Source organism: Gorilla gorilla, chromosome 4 (genome assembly GCF_029281585.2).
Source record: "Gorilla gorilla gorilla isolate KB3781 chromosome 4, NHGRI_mGorGor1-v2.1_pri, whole genome shotgun sequence".
Lineage (NCBI taxonomy): Eukaryota > Metazoa > Chordata > Mammalia > Primates > Hominidae > Gorilla > Gorilla gorilla.
Genome location: NC_073228.2, coordinates 142007097 through 142022863, shown reverse-complemented (window position 1 = coordinate 142022863; position 15767 = coordinate 142007097). Strand labels below are relative to the sequence as shown.

At 40.0% G+C, this 15767-nt stretch overlaps 1 protein-coding gene, 2 non-coding genes and 1 pseudogene across 14 annotated transcripts in view; 3 read left to right on the top strand and 1 right to left on the bottom strand.

Moving 5' to 3' along the window:
- NME5 (NME/NM23 family member 5) overlaps positions 1 to 15767 on the top strand; it is a 59900-nt gene that overhangs the window by 10329 nt on the left and 33804 nt on the right. For 4 of the 12 annotated variants that reach the window (XM_055389118.2, XM_055389116.2, XM_055389117.2 and 1 more), the window contains 3 exons: positions 578 to 678; positions 10190 to 10308; positions 12521 to 13949. In XM_055389118.2, coding sequence (XP_055245093.1) covers positions 578 to 678; positions 10190 to 10308; positions 12521 to 12817 — 517 coding nt within the window. In that variant the 3' untranslated portion in view covers positions 12818 to 13949. Of the gene's footprint in view, positions 1 to 577; positions 679 to 1456; positions 1747 to 10189; positions 10309 to 12520; positions 13950 to 15767 lie in introns of those variants that run through there. The other 8 variants (XM_063706798.1, XM_063706800.1, XM_019027332.3 and 5 more) reach the window with 4 other exon arrangements.
- LOC115934725 (uncharacterized) lies at positions 6026 to 6126 on the top strand (annotated as a pseudogene).
- LOC115934765 (U6 spliceosomal RNA) lies at positions 12443 to 12550 on the bottom strand. The gene has a single exon (XR_004070521.1). It is a non-coding gene; the product is annotated as a U6 spliceosomal RNA (small nuclear RNA).
- On the top strand, positions 13820 to 13922 carry LOC115934878 (small nucleolar RNA U13). The gene has a single exon (XR_004070615.1). It is a non-coding gene; the product is annotated as a small nucleolar RNA U13 (small nucleolar RNA).

Genomic DNA, 15767 nt, shown 5'->3' with positions numbered 1-15767 from the left:
GTTTTCCAAAATCAACTTTTTTTGGGGGCGGGGGGGCAGGGCCTGGGGGGTCCATTTTACATTTTAAAGTGTTAAATGTCTATTTTAATACTACCTACCAGAAAAAGCAACAGAGAATGTCTGATTTATAGTTGATTCCCCTTATTCTCTCAACCTTTAAACTGCCACTGAAGTAGGATTTTTAGATGGAAAAATTGGGATGGTATTTTAAAAGAGTAATGGTAATACAGGAACAGAAATTCAAATTTTCAACATTATTGCTAATGTATGGAAACAAGAAGATATTGAGTTCTTGCACTTTTGAATGTGCATTGCTTTTTTACTTCTCACAAAACAACACCGCGTTTTTATCCAGAGAACTCCTGTTTTCTCAGTAAATTCCTCCTGCAGACGTAAATATATTTGATCCTTATCTAGATAGATAAGCTTAAATTTAAGCTTAAATTTGACATAAATTGTGAAGCTTTCATATGTAAGAAGTGGCAATGCTTTTGTAAAATTATTAAGTGGAATGCATGCATATAAAGTAAGGAATAGACGTTAGATTGGATGGACGTCATCTCTAACTTGTTTTTAGTCTGAGGGCAATTTATGGCACAGATGACCTAAGGAATGCACTTCATGGGAGTAATGACTTTGCTGCTGCGGAAAGAGAAATACGTTTTATGTTTCCTGAAGGTGAGTTACAGATGACTAACTTGTCAACTGCATCTCCTTATTGTTTGCTTTTTCTTTTATTTTGCGGATATAGCTGGGAAGGAAGATAAAAGAATTTTTTTTCCAGTATATTTTGTTATGTTTTCAAGTTGTAGTTACTTAAAAACTTGAAGCCACAAATGGAAAACTTGACATTTCCCTAACAACTAAATTGTGCCCTTTCGGGAGTCTTTTGAGAAGTGTTTAATTTTTATTTATTTATCTATTTTTAACATTAAAAAAATTTAAGACAGTGTCTCACTGTCGCCGACGCTGAAGTGCAGTGGCACAATCTTGGTTCATTGCAGCCTCAAACTCCTGGGCTCCGGTGATCTTCCCACTTTAGCCTCCCGGGTAGCTGAGACTATAGGTGCATGCCACCATGCCCAGCTAATTTTATTTTATCTTTTGGAGAGATGGGGTCTCTCCATGTTGCCCAGCATACTCTCAAATGCCTGTGCTCAAGTAATCTGCCTGCCTTGGCCTCTCAAAGTGCTGGGATTGCAGGTGTGAGCCACCACACCCAGCTTAAATTTTTTTTTCTTTCTTTTCTCTTGCATTAGACATATTCTTCTGTGTTACAGTTCTTTCTAGTTATCCTGAAAGGTTCAGTAGAGTTTGTGACACATGAGAAAAATAGTCTCTCTAGGAAACTACATTTGATTTACCGTCTTCTGTAACAATTTACTGTTTGCCTAACAAAGTCTCATGCAATTGAGAAATTAATAACTAGTCCCTTTTTTTGTTTCCTTACTGTTAGAGAAGTTGTAAACCTTTGAGAAGTGGACATACGAGGAAGAACACTGAAGTTTTTGGTTTGTTTTTAATATTTTTAGAGCAGAAATAAAATTTGATGATTTTTGTTATAAGGAAAAAAATGCAAAGCATTGAGCAAAATTTTGAATTTTTTTAGTATGTTATTTTTCCTGTTATGACTTATTTTTCCCTAAGTCATTTAGATCTGTTCCTCAGTATTTTCCACTGGATATTCATTCAAATAAAACAGAAAACTGTCTTGGAGATTTAAAAGTTCCTGATATATTTTTTTTTCTTTTTTTTGGAGATTTCACATGTTTTGAATAACTGATGTGATACAACAGTATCACTGTTGTTTGACTTTCTGAATTCAAAATAAATAAATTTCACATTTTGAATACTTGATCTGTTACTTTTTAGTGCCAACAGGGTCGGTAACGGCCTGATGCTGACCTGACAATGGGCTGACAACTTTTCTCCACTGGCCTTTCAGTCATCCTCCCAGGGGAAGACCTGCTTCCCTCCTTTCTGTACAGTCTGAAAAGTCCCTGATTCTTAAACAAGCAAACAAAAACTACTTTTAGAAATATATATTTTTTCTCAAAGCAGTCCTCCTGCCTCAGCCTCCCAAAACACTGGGATTACATGAGTGAGCTACCGTGCCCAGCGAGAGGTCTTTTTAATGTGGTAGCACTTTATATTAGTCTTACAAGTGAATTAGACTTTTGCTCGTTAGTTTTATTATTTATTTATCTATTTGAGATGGAGTCTCAGTCTGTCACCCAGGCTGGAGTGCAGTAGCATGATCACGACTCACGGCAGCCTCGACCTTCTGGGCTCAAGTGATCCTCCCACCTCAGCCTTTGAGTAGCTGGAACCACAGGCGCATATCACCACGCCCGGCTAATTTTTATATTTTCTATAGACATGAAATCTCACTACGTTGCCCAGGCTGGTCTTGAACTCCTGGGCTCAAGCAATACTGCTGCCTCTACCTCCCAAAATGTTGGGATTATAGGCATGAACCGTCATGCCTGACTTCTCTTTAGCTTTTAAATAAAACAGGATAAAAATTCATTTTATCTTAAATAGAAGGTATACTTGGAAGCTCTTCTTACTCATAGGATTATATTCCTAAACTGTAATTTTCTTTCTTTTCGCTTTTTTTTTTTTTTTTTTTTTTTTTTTGAGATAAAGTCTTACTTTGTTGCCCAGGCTAGAGTGCAGTGGCACAATCACAGCTCACCGCAGCCTTGATCTTGCAGACTCAAGTAATCTTCCCACCTCAGCCTTTGGAGTAGCTGGAACCCCAGGTGTGCACCACCACACCCGGCTAGTTTTTCAAGTTTTTTGTAGAAGCGGAGTTTTGCCATGTTTCCCAGGCCAGTCTCGAACTCTTGGGCTCAAGCAATACTCCCACCTGCCTTCCAAAGTGTTGGGATTACAGGCATGAGCCACTGTGCCCAGCCAACTGTTATTTTCAGTTGCCTTTGATTTTACTCATTAAATTAATCCTCTAGGCATGAGTTTAGAGATATAGTTAGACATTTGAGAAGCAGCAAGTTGTAGGATAAATATAAAATCATTAATTACTTAGCACATTGCAGCTCTTTTGCTGTGAAGTTCTTTGGAGCAAGTACTCAGAGTTTGTGGTATGAGCGTCCTCTTACTTAGCAGTTGATGAACAACTATGTGCAAAACTTTATACGATGATTCACTCAAGCAAGTTATCAAGATATTCAAAGGCATGTTCTTAACCCTTGAAAAAATTAATGCTGGCTGGACGTGGTGGCTCACAACTGTGATCACAGCACTTTGGGAGGCTGAAGCGGATGGATCACTTGAAGTTGGGAGTTCAAGACCAGCCTGGCCAGCATGGTAAAACCCTGTCTCTACTAAAAATACAAAATTAGCCAGGCGTGGTGGCGCACGCTTGTAATCTCAGCTACTCAGAAGGCTGAGGCGGGAGAATTGCTTGAACCTGGGAGGCAGAGGTTACAGTGAGCCGAGATTGTACCACTGTACTCCAGCCTGGGTGACAGAGTGAGACTGTCTGAAAAAAAAGAAAAGAAAAAAGTAATGCGCTCTTCTTTCCCTTTTTTCTGGGGGGTGGTCACAGGGTCTCTCCATGTCACTCCAGATGGAATGCAATGGTGCAATCATAGCTCACTACAACCTTAAACTCTTGTCCTCAAGCAATCCTCCTACCTCAGCCTCTTGAGTAGCTGGGACTACAGGTGTGTACCACCATGCTCGGCTAATTTTTTAATTTTTTTGTAGAGATGGGGTCTCACTACATTACCCAGGCTGGTCTCCTTTCCCTTTTAATAGAAATGGCTAATTCAAAGTTTTGCTATATTCCATTTCTTCAACAAATTTATTAAGTTGCCTACTATTTGCCATAAATGCAAAGATGAATAAGAAGATATCCCTGCTATCAAAATGATTATATTTGAAAATAAATATACAGTCTGGGTGTGGTGGCTCACACCTGTGATTCCAACACTTTGTGAGGCTGAGGCGGGAGAATCACTTGAGTCCAGGAGTTGGAGACCAGCCTAGGCAACATAGCAAGATCTCATCTCTACAAAAAATAAAAAATTAGCTGGGCATGGTGGCCCATGTCTGTAGTCCCAGCTACTCTGGAGGCTAAAGTGGGAGGATCACTGGAGCCTAGGAGGTTAAGGCTGTTTGAGCTGTGATGGCACCAGAGTGCTCCAGCCTGGACAACAGAGTGAGACCCTGTCTCAAACAAACAAACAAATAAATAAATAAATAAAACAAGGATGAGAGAAAACTTAAAAAACTTAAAGTTCATCCATGTAAGAAACATGAAAACACTCTTTTTATTCTCTCATTAATTTATTCAGCCCTAGCCTGGCATGGTGGCTCACATTTGTAATCCCAACACTTTGGGAGGCAGAGGCAGGAGGATTGCTTGAGCCCAGAAGTTTGAGAGCAGCCTGGGCAATATGGCAAGACCCTGTCTCTACCAAAAATAAAAAAATTAGCTGGGGGTGGTGGTGTACACCTGTGGTCCCAGCTACTTGGGAGGCTGAGGTGGGAGATTCACTTGAGCCCAGCAGGTCGAGGCCGCAGTGAGCTGCATTTGCGCTGCTGTGCTTCACTTGGGTGACAGAGTGAGACCCTCTCAATAAATAAATAAATGAATAATTCACTAATGAAATTAAGAAAACAATTCCAGGGAAGAAAATATTTGCAAACCATGTATCTGATAAGGGGTTAATGTCTAAAATATATAAGGAACTCTTACAAATCAATATCCAAAAAAACCCTAAATAACCCAATTAAAAAATGGGCAAAGGACTTGAATAGATATTTTTCTAAAGAAGACATACAAATAACCAACAAGTATATGAAAAGGTGCTTAAGGCCGGGTGTGGTGGCTCACGCCTGTAATCCCAGCTCTTTGGGAGGCCGAGGCTGGCAGATCACCTGAGGTCAGGAATTCGAGACCAACCTGGTCAACAAAGTGAAGCCCCGTCTCTACTAAAAAAAAAATTAAAAAATTAGCCAGGTGTGGTGGCATGTGCCTATAATCCCAGCTACTCGGGAGGCTGAGGCAGGAGAACCACTTGAACCCAGGAGGTGGAGGTTGCAGTGAGCCAAGATCGTGCCATTGCACCCCAGCCTGGGCAACAAGAACAAGACTCCATCTCAAAAAAAAAAAAAAAAAGTGCTCAAAATCACTAATCATCAGGGAAATACAGATCAAAACCACGGTGAGTTATCACCTCACACGTTAGGATGGCTATTATCAAAAGAAAAAAAAGGTAAATATTGGCAAGCATATAGGGAAACTGGAATGCTTGTGCACATTTGGTGGAGATTTAAAATGGTGCCGCCACTATGGAAGACAGTATGGAAGTTCCTCAAGAAACTAAAAATAAAACTGTTACATGATCTAACAATCCCACTGCTGGATATATATATCTGAAAGAATTGAATCAGGATCTTGAAGAGATACCTGCACCAATGAACCACAGTAATGTTCATTGCGGCATTATTCACAATAACCAAGATATGGAATCAACCTAAGTGTCCATCAGTGGGTTAATGGATAAAGAAAATGTGGTGTATATACACAATGTAATACTATTCAGCCTTAAAAAGGAAGAGATTCTGTGATTTTTGACAACATGGATGAACCTGGAGGACATTATATTAGGTGAAATAAGCCAGGCACAGAAAGACAAATATCACATGATCTCACTTATATGTGGAATCTAAAAAAACTTGAACTCGGAGAGTAGAGTGGTGGCCACCAGGAGCTTGCAAGAGAGAGTAGGGGATGGAAATGTTGATCAAAGGATACTTATTCCTGTGATAGTAGGAATAAGTTCAGCATGGTGACTATAGTTAATAATAATGTATTGTGTTGTTGAAAATTGCTAAGACAGTAGATTTTAAGTGTTCTCACCACAAAAAAAGATAAGTATTTGAGGTGATGCATATATTAATTAGCTTGATTTGTCTTTCCATAGTGTTTACATATTTCAAAACAACATGTACACAATAAATGTATACAATATTATCTATTAAAAAATTTGTTGTGCTTACTTCAGCACATATGCTAAAATTGGAACGATACAGAGAAGATTAGCATGGCCCCTGTGCAAGGATGACATGCTTTTAAAATAAAAAGAAATTTTAAGTACACTTATAAGTTAAAAAAAATTTGAGGGACCAGGGGTGGTGGCTCATGCCTGTAATCCCAGCACTTTGGGAGCCTGACATGGGCAGATCACTTGAGGTTAGGAGTTCGAGACCAGACTAGCCAACATAGTGAAACCCCATCTCTACTAAAAATAAAAAAAAATTAGCCTGGCATAGTGGCATGCATCTGTAATCCCAGCTACTCAGGAAGCTGAGGCAGGAGAATTGCTTGAACCCAGGAGGCAGAGGTTGCAGTGAACTGAGATCGCACCACTGCACTCCAGCCTGGGCAACAGAGCAAGACCATGTCTCAAAAAAAAAAAAAAATTAAAACAATTTTTGTTTAATGATTAGTACCTGATAAATTGGCATAATGAACTTTATATAATATATGAATAAAACATTTGCCCATATTGAGAAAAAATTGTATACATTAATTGTCTGCAATTTTGTGTACATCAGTAATACTTCAATAAAGCTGTAAAAAAGGGAAAATTCCATTCACAATGACATTAAAAATAATATAATATTTAGGCACAATTTTTTTTTTTTAGAGACAGAGTTTCGCTTTTGTCACCCAGGCTGGAGTGCAGTGGCCCGATCTCAACTCACTGCAACCTCTGCCTCCTGAGTTCAAGCGATTCTCCTGCTTCAGCCTCCCGAGTAGCTGGGATTACAGGCGCCCACAACCATGCCCGGCTAATTTTTTGTATTTTTAGTAGAGACAGGGTTTCGCCACGTTGGGCAGGCTGGTCTCAAACTCCTGACTTCAGGTGATCCACCCGCCTTGGCCTCCCAAAGTGCTGGGATTACAGGTGTGAGCCACCACGCCCGGCCATATTTAGGCGTAAATTTAATGAAAGTGCAATTCTTGTACACTGAAAAACAAAGAACATTGCTGAGAGAAATTTTAAAATAAATAAATAGATATTCCATATTAATGGATTGGAAGACTCAATATTGTTAAGATGGCAATTCTTTCTAAATTAATTAACAGTTTTGGGTTGGGTGCAGTGGCTCATGCCTGTAATCTCAACACTTTGGGAGGCTGAGGCAGAAGGATTGCTTCAGTCTAGGAGTAGGAGACCAGCCTGGGCAACAAAGTGAGACCTCATCTCTACAAGAAAAAAAAAATTTAAAGAAAATTTTAATGTAATCCTTTTAAAAGTCCATGCATACTTTTACGTAGACATTGACAAGCTGAGTTTAAAATTTAGTAAAATTGCAAAGAATTCAATTTTGGAGAAGAAGAACAAAGTTGGAAGACTTCCACTATCTGATTTTGAAACTTACTGCAAAGCCACAATTATAAGACAGTGTGACAGTGATATAAAGATACACATATAGATTATTGGAACAGAATTGAGAATCTAGAAATAAACTTTTACACTTATGGTCAATTCACTTTCAACAAAGGTGCCTAGACAATTCGGTGAGAAAAGGATGGTCTTGCCAATACAGTCCCCAACTTACCATGGTTCAAGTTACAGTTTTTTGACTTTACTATGGTGCTTTCAGCTGTGTACATTAATGGCGAGTATCCATACAACCATTCTATTTTGGTTTCGTTTTTTTTTTGAAACAGGGTCTCTGTCACCCAGGCTGAAGTGCAGTGGTGCCCACTACAGCCTGACCTCCTGGGCCCAAGCATTCTCCCACCTTAGCCTCCTGAGTAGCTGAGACTAGAGGCATAGACCACCGTGCCTGGCTACCTTTTGATTTTTTTTGTTGTAGAAAGGCAGTCTCGCCATATTGCCCAGGCTGGTATTGAACTCCTGGCCTCAAGAGATCCTCCCCCAAAAAAGATATATATCTTTTTTTTTTTTTTTAAGAGACAGAGTCTTGCTTTGTTGCCCAGATGGTCTCAAACTCATGGCTTCAGGTAATCCTACTGCCTCAGCCTCTCAAGGAGCTAGGACTACAAGTGTGAACCACTGTGCCCAGCTCATAATATATGTATATTATATAGAAAATGTTATTTATATAAAATTTGCTTTGTGTTAGATGATTTTGCCCAACTGTAGGCTAATGTAAGTGTTCTGAGCACATTTAAAGTAGGCTATGCTATGCTATGATGTTCAATAGGCTAGGTGTATTAAATTACTGATATTTTCAACTTATGATGGGTTTATTGGGATGTAACCCATGTAAGTTGAGGAAAGTCTGTATATGGTGCTAGGACAGCATGATAGTCACATAAAAACAAAAAGTACTTAGACCCTTGTTTCATAGCATACACAAAAATTAACTCAAAATGGATCACAGACTTCAATGTAAAAACATCTAAAAGAAAACAAGAAAATCTTTGTAACTGGAGTTGGACAAAGAGTTCTTAAAATGACATCAAAAGCAAGATCCATAAAAGAAAATATTGATAAATTGGACTAAATCAAATTAAAAGCTTTTGTGCTTCAAAGGACATCATTAAGAATGTGAAAAGAGGCTGGGCGTGGTGGCTCATGCCTGTAATCCCAGCACTTTGGGAGGCCGAGGCAGGCGGATCACAAGGTCAGGATATCAAGACCATCCTGGCTGACATGGTGAAACCCCGTCTCTACTAAAAAATACAAAAAAATTAGCCGGACTAATTAGTGGCGGGCGCCTGTAGTCCCAGCTACTCAGAAGGCTGAGGCAGGAGAATGGCGTGAACCCAGGAGGCGGAGCTTGCAGTGAGCCGAGATCACGACACTGCACTCCAGCCTGGCGACAGAGAAAGACTCTGTCTCAAAAAAAAAAAAAAAAAAAAAGAGCTGGGAGCAGTGGTTTGCACCTGTAAATCCAGCTATTCAGGAGGCTGAGGTGGGAGGATTGCTTGAGGCCAGGAGTTTGAGACCAGCGTGAGTGACATAGTGAGTGACACCCTGTCTCTAAACACTTAAAGAAAAAAAAAGCTGGGTGTGGTGGCACACACTTGCAGGCCCAGCTACTTGGAAGGCTGAAGCCAGAGGATGCTTCAGCCCAGGAGTTCGAGGCTGCAGTGAGCTGTGCTCACACCACCACACTCCAGACTGGGCAACTGAGCAAGACCCTGTGTCAAAAAAAAAAATAAACAAAAGTTAAACTTTTAAAAATATGAAAAGATAGGTAGGCAACAGACTGGGAAAAAATATCACCAAATAATATAAAGAACTTGTAACTAGAATATATAAAGAACTCCTATGTCTAAATAATAAGAGAAACATCCCAACTGAAAACTGAGGCTGGTTCTACTCAGGAGGCTGAGGCAGGAGAATTGCTTCAACCCGGGAGATGGGGTTGCAGTGAACTGAGATTGTGCCGCTGCACTCCAGCCTGGGTGACAAGAGTGAAACTCCGTCTCAAAAAAAAAAATAAAGAAAAAAGAAAACAGGCTGGTTGCAGTGGCTCATGCCTGTAATCTCAGCACTTTGGCAGGCTGAGGCAGGCAGATTATTTGACGTTAGGAGTTCAAGACCAGCCTGGCCAACATGGTGAAACCCCATCTCTACTAAAAATACAGAAATTAGGGCTGAGCATGGTGGCTCATGCCTGCAATCCTAGCACTTTGGGAGGCCGAGACAGGCGGATTACCTTAGGTCAGGAGTTTGAGACCAGCCTGGCCGACATGGTGAAACCCTGCCTCTACCCAACGTACAAAAATTAGCCAGGCATGGTGGCACACTCCTGTAATCCCAGCTACTTAGGAGGCTGAGGCAAGAGAATCACTTGAACTCAGGAGTTGGAGGTTGCAGTGAGCTGAGATCGTGCCACTGCATTCCAGCCTGGGCAACAAAGCGAGACTCTGTCTCAAAAAATAAAAATAAAAATAAATAAAAATACAAAAATTAGCAGGGTGTGGTGATGCGGACCTGTAGTCCCAGCTACTCGGAAGGCTGAGGTGGGAGAATCACTTGAACCCACGAGGAGGTTGCAGTGATCTGAGATTGCATCATTGCACTCCAGCCCGGGCAACAGAGCGAGACTCCATCTCAAAAAAACATATAAAAAAATAGAGAAAAGTTCTTTAAAAAGAACCTTTTTAATGATTGTATAGTATTTAATCATTATGTTTGCATCAATGAGAATACATTTGTATTTGCAGTGATTGTTGAGCCCATTCCAGTTGGACAAGCTGCTAAGGACTATTTAAATTTACATATAATGCCAACTCTGCTTGAAGGACTCACAGAGCTTTGTAAGCAAAAACCAGCAGATCCTTTGGTAAGAAATATTTTTATTCACACTTAAGAATATTGTCACCAGGCGTGGTGGCTCACGCCTGTAATCCCAGCACTTTGGGAGGCCAAGGCGGGCAGATCCGAGGTCAGGAGTTTGAGACCAGCCTGCCTAACATGGTGAAACCCCATCTCTACTAAAAATACAAAAATTAGCTGGGCGTGGTGGCATGTGCCTGTAATCCCAGATACTCAGGAGGCTGAGGCAGGAGAATCACTTGAACCCAGAGGCAGAGGTTGCAGTGAGCTGAGATTGTGCCACTGCACTCCAGCCTGGGTGACAGAGCGAGACTCCATCTCAAAAAAAAATTTTTTTTTTCTATAAATTGTCTGTAGTTTTCATGTTTAAGACATTGTGTCCTTTGAAATACTGTGAATATAGCTGGGTGCAGTGGCTCACGCCTATTATCCCAGCACTTTGGGAGGCCGAGGTGGGTGGATCACTAGGTCAGGAGATCAAGACCATCCTGGCTAACACGGTGAAACCCCATCTCTACTAAAAATGCAAAAAAATTAGCCGGGCGTGGTGGTGGGTGCCTGTAGTCCCAGCGACTTGGGAGGCTGAGGCAGGAGAATGGTGTGAACCCAGGAGGCGGAGCTTGCAGTGAGCCGAGATTGTGCCACTGCACTCCAGCCTGGGCAAAAGAGCGAGACTCCATCTCAAAAAATAAATAAGTAAATAAAAGAAATACTGCAAATATTGAGAACCTTTTTAAAATAAACATTTCTAGAAGGTATTTTATATACATGTTAGATATGTATAATTATTGATTACTTACTATTTTCTTGCTGTGTTTTATTTATTTATTATTATTATTTTTTGAGATGGAGTCTCACTCTGTTGCCCAGGCTGGAATGCAGAGGCGCGATCTGGGCTCACTGCAACCTCTGCCTCCCAGGTTCAAGTGATTCTCCTGCCTCAGCCTCCTGAGTAGCTGGGATTTACAGGCGAACACCACCACGCCCGGGTAATTTTTGTATTTTTCGTAGAGACAGGGTTTCTTCATGTCGGCCAGGCTGGTCTCGAACTCCTGACCTCAGGTGATCCGCCTGCCTTGGCCTCCCAAAGTGCTGAGATTACAGGTGTGAGCCACCGCGCCCGACCTATCTTTCTTTTTTTTTGTAGCCATGCTAGTAGATAACACAAAATGATTTCTCACGGTGGTTTTGATCTGCATTTCCCTAATGGCTAATGTTGAACGTCTTTTCATGAGCTTGTTGGCCATTTGTATACCTTCTTTGAAGAAATGTCTATTCAAATTGAAGTCCTTTGCCCATTTTTAAACTGGGTTGTCTTTTTGTTGAGTTAAAGTTCTTTGTATTTCTAGATGTTAAACCCTTATTAGATATATGATTTGCAAATATTGTCTTCCATTTTGTAGGTTGTCTTTTCACTTTCTTGATAATGTCCTTTAATGTATAAACATTTTTCATTTGATGAAATCCAATTTATTTATTTTTTCTTTTATTTCTTGTGCTTTTGATGTCATGTCTAAGAATCCATTGTGAAATCCAAATCCAAGGTCATGAAAATTTACCCCTGTGTTTTATGTTTTCTTTTAAGATTTTCTTTCTTTCTTTTTTTTTTTTTTTTTGGAGACAGGGTCTTTGTTCCCCATGCTGGAGTCCGGTGGTGCCATCTCGGCTCACTTCAACCTCTGCCTCCTGGGTTCAAGTGATTCTTGTGCATCAGCCTGCCGAGTAGCTGGGACCACAGGAGCACACTATCACACCCAGCTAATTTTTAAAATTTTTTGTAGAGATGGGGTCTCCCTATGTTGCCCAGGCTGGTCTTGAACTCCTGGTCTCAAGTGATCTTCCTACCTCGGCCTCCAAAAGTATTGGGATCACAGGTGTGAGTCACTGGCCTCTTTTAAGATGTTTATTGTTTTAGCTCTTATATTTAGGTCATTGGTCCATTGTGAGTTCATTTTTGTATATGGTGTGGTATAGGGGTCCAACTTTATTCATTTGCATGTGGAAATCCAATTGTCCTAGTACCATCTGTTGAAGAGACTGTTCTTTCTCCAAGTCCAATGGTACCAATGGGCTTGGTATCATTGTCAAAAATTTGTTGACCATAGATGCATGGGTTTATTCCTGGATTCTCATTCTTTTTTTAAAATATGAAATGCTTCATAAATTGTGCATCATCCTTTCACAGGAGCCATGCTAATAATCTCTCTGTATCATTCCAGTTTTGGTATATGTGCTGCCGAAGAGAGCACTGGACTCTCAGGTCTATTCTATTGGTCTGCATGTCTGGCATAAGGATGTCATTACCACACTGTGCTGACTACTGTAGCTTTGTAGAAGGTTTCGAAATTGAGAGTACAAGTCAGTCCTCCAACTTTGTTCTTTTTCATGATTGTTTTGGCTCCTCAGAGCCCCTTGCAATTTCATATGAATTTGAGGATTGGCTTTCCATTTCTGCAAAAAAAGCTTGTTGGACATTTGGCAAGAGCTGCACTGGATCTGTAGATTGCTTTGGGTAGTATTGACATCTTAACAATATCAAGTCTCCGTATCCATGAAAAATAATGTCTTCTCATTTATTTAGGTATTCTTTAATTTCTTTCAGCAATGTTTTACAGTTCTTAATGTATAAGCCTTTCACTTCTTGGGTTAAATTTATCCCTTGGCATTTTATTTGTCTTTATGCTACTGTAAATGAAAGTGATTTAAAAATTTTTTTTGGACTGTCATTGCTGATGTATAGAAATACAGTTGATTTTTGTGTATTGTAACCTACATCTTTGCTGAATTTATTAGCTCTAGTGGCTTCCTTGTAAATTCCTTAGGGTTTTCCACATATAGGTTTATGCCATCTGTGAAAAGAGATAGTTTTACTTCTTTCTTTCCAGTTTGGATCTATTCTTGACGATCTTGCATAATGTAAATCCAAATGTTTCCATTTTTAATGGTCATTTTCTTAAAGTGATTTTGAAAACTGTTTAAGTTTCCAATTGATATAGTATATATTGAAAGGAAATATGTAACTGTTTCTTAACTTAGGTTGTTTTTTTTTTTCCCATAGATTTGGCTAGCTGATTGGCTGCTGAAAAATAATCCTAACAAACCCAAACTTTGTCACCATCCAATTGTAGAAGAACCTTATTTAAAAAAAAATCCTCAAAAGAACAAATCATGAACTATCTTATTGTAAAAGGCTGTACTTCTACTATTTGAAAAAATTATTTCTAGGGTTTAAGTAACTACAAGTAAAATAAATTTATTTCTTAAAAATAAGTGTTAAAGGAATAACTATTCTATGAAGCAGATAACATTAAGGTAAAATATAGGCTTAGAGTATGATTTTAACAATGATGTAACACTAGGTAATGGAAAACTGATGTAAGATGTTGCTAGATGTTTTTGTTTTTCTTAAGTTTGAGAAGTAAGACATAAAGTTTAGTTATACATTTTCCCAAGCACATATGCTATATCTAAATACATAATTAATGCACAGTTGAGACAGTCTAGTTTAAAAGGCTTAGGTCCTTTTGTAGTCCATAAGCATGGTGATTTGGTTTCATGCTCATGTATGAGATATGCTTCCCTCAAACCTTGTTACAGCATCATCACATTACCTGTTTGATGTAAAAAATAAAAAATAGAAAGGTGTAAGTATATAAATAATTTTTTGGTTCAATGAAAATGGCCAGAACCAGGGGATGATCTTAAACTAATCACTTGGATAACTATTAGGCTGGTGCAAAAGCAATTATGGTTTTTGTCATTAAAAAACAATAGCAAAAACCACAATCACGGCCGGTCTTGGTGGCTCACGCCTCTAATCCCAGCACTTTGGGAGGCCAAGGCGGGTGGATCACGAGGTCAGGAGATCGAGACCATCCTGGCTAACACGGTGAAACCCCGTCTCTACTAAATATACAAAACATTAGCCGGGCGTAGTGGCGGCGCCTGTATTCCCAGCTACTCGGGAGGCTGAGGCAGGAGAATGGCGTGAACCCAGGGGGCGGAGCTTGCAGTGAGCCGAGATCGCACCACTGCACTCCAGCCCGGGTGACAGAGCGAGACTCCGTCTCAAAAAAAAAAAAAAAAAAAAAAAAGAGAAAAGAAAGCATAATGTAAGAAAATGTAAAAACAAAAAGAAAACAGAAAGATTGTTAGCTGAAAAAAAGCATGTTACAAAGCAATATGCACAGTGTACGCCCATTTGGTTTTGGTTTTTTGTTTGGTTTTGTTTTAATAAGATAGGGTCCCGCTATGTTGCCCAGGCTGGTCTCAAACTCCTGGGCTCAAGCAATCCTCCTGCCTCGGCCTCCCAAAGTGTTAGGTTTATAGGCATGAGCCATTGTGCCCAGCCATGTGTTCTCATTTAGATTAAAAAATGAATAAATAAATGTGTATAGAAAAACATGTAGAAGGATACCCACTCAAGCGTTTTTATCTATAATCTCTGGATGGTAGAAATATTTTATTTTTCTTCTTTTGCTTAGCTGTATTTTAAATTTTTCTACAGCATTTATGTAACTACTTTTGTGATTAAAAGAAACATTAAGATTATGAAAAATAAGCCGGGCGCGGTGGCTCAAGCCTGTAATCCCAGCACTTTGGGAGGCCGAGGCGGGCGGATCACGAGGTCAGGAGATCGAGACCATCCTGGCTAACACGGTGAAACTCCGTCTCTACTAAAAATACAAAAAAAATTAGTCGGGCGCGGTGGCAGAGGCGCCTGTAGTCTCAGCTATTCGGGAGGCTGAGGCAGGAGAATGGCGTGAACCCGGGAGGCGGAGCTTGCAGTGAGCGGAGATCGCGCCACTGCACTTTAGTCAGGGCGACAGAGCGAGACTCCGTCTCAAAAAAAAAAAAAAGATTACGAAAAATAAATGTTGTAACAAATGTCAGCTTTAAAGAGCTGGCAACACTTCCTTATTAATAGACTGTGTTTAAGCTGTCAGTGGCTAAGATGTTTTGCAAGTTCTCACTGTTGGTATTTTTCTGAAGTTTTGGACATATTCCTTCTGAGACTGTGTGCCCACTGTATTTCAAAACACCTTTAGCATCAGTGTTGGGAGAACAAACCAAAATCTTAAAAATAAAGATAAATAATAAATTGTTATATTTTTTAGCAATGACCAAGGACATATAGGAAAAAGCAAATCATTTTTACAGTAGGATTCCAGTGTGACAGCTTTAGGAGGTCATTTCCCCATTCAAAGCCTCTGTCATGGAGGAAAGAAAAAAAAAGGCAGCACTGTGTATAGCAAAAAATTCCAACTGGGTGTGGTGGCTCACGCCTATACTCCCAGCACTTTGGGAGGCCAAAGCAAGAGGATCACTTGAGGCCAGGAGTTCAAGACCAGCCTGGGCAACATAGCAAAACCACGTCTCCACAAAAAGTATAAAAATTAGCTAGGTGTAGTGGCCTGCACTTCTGGTCCCAGCCACTTCGGAAGCTGAGGCGGGAGGATTGCTTGA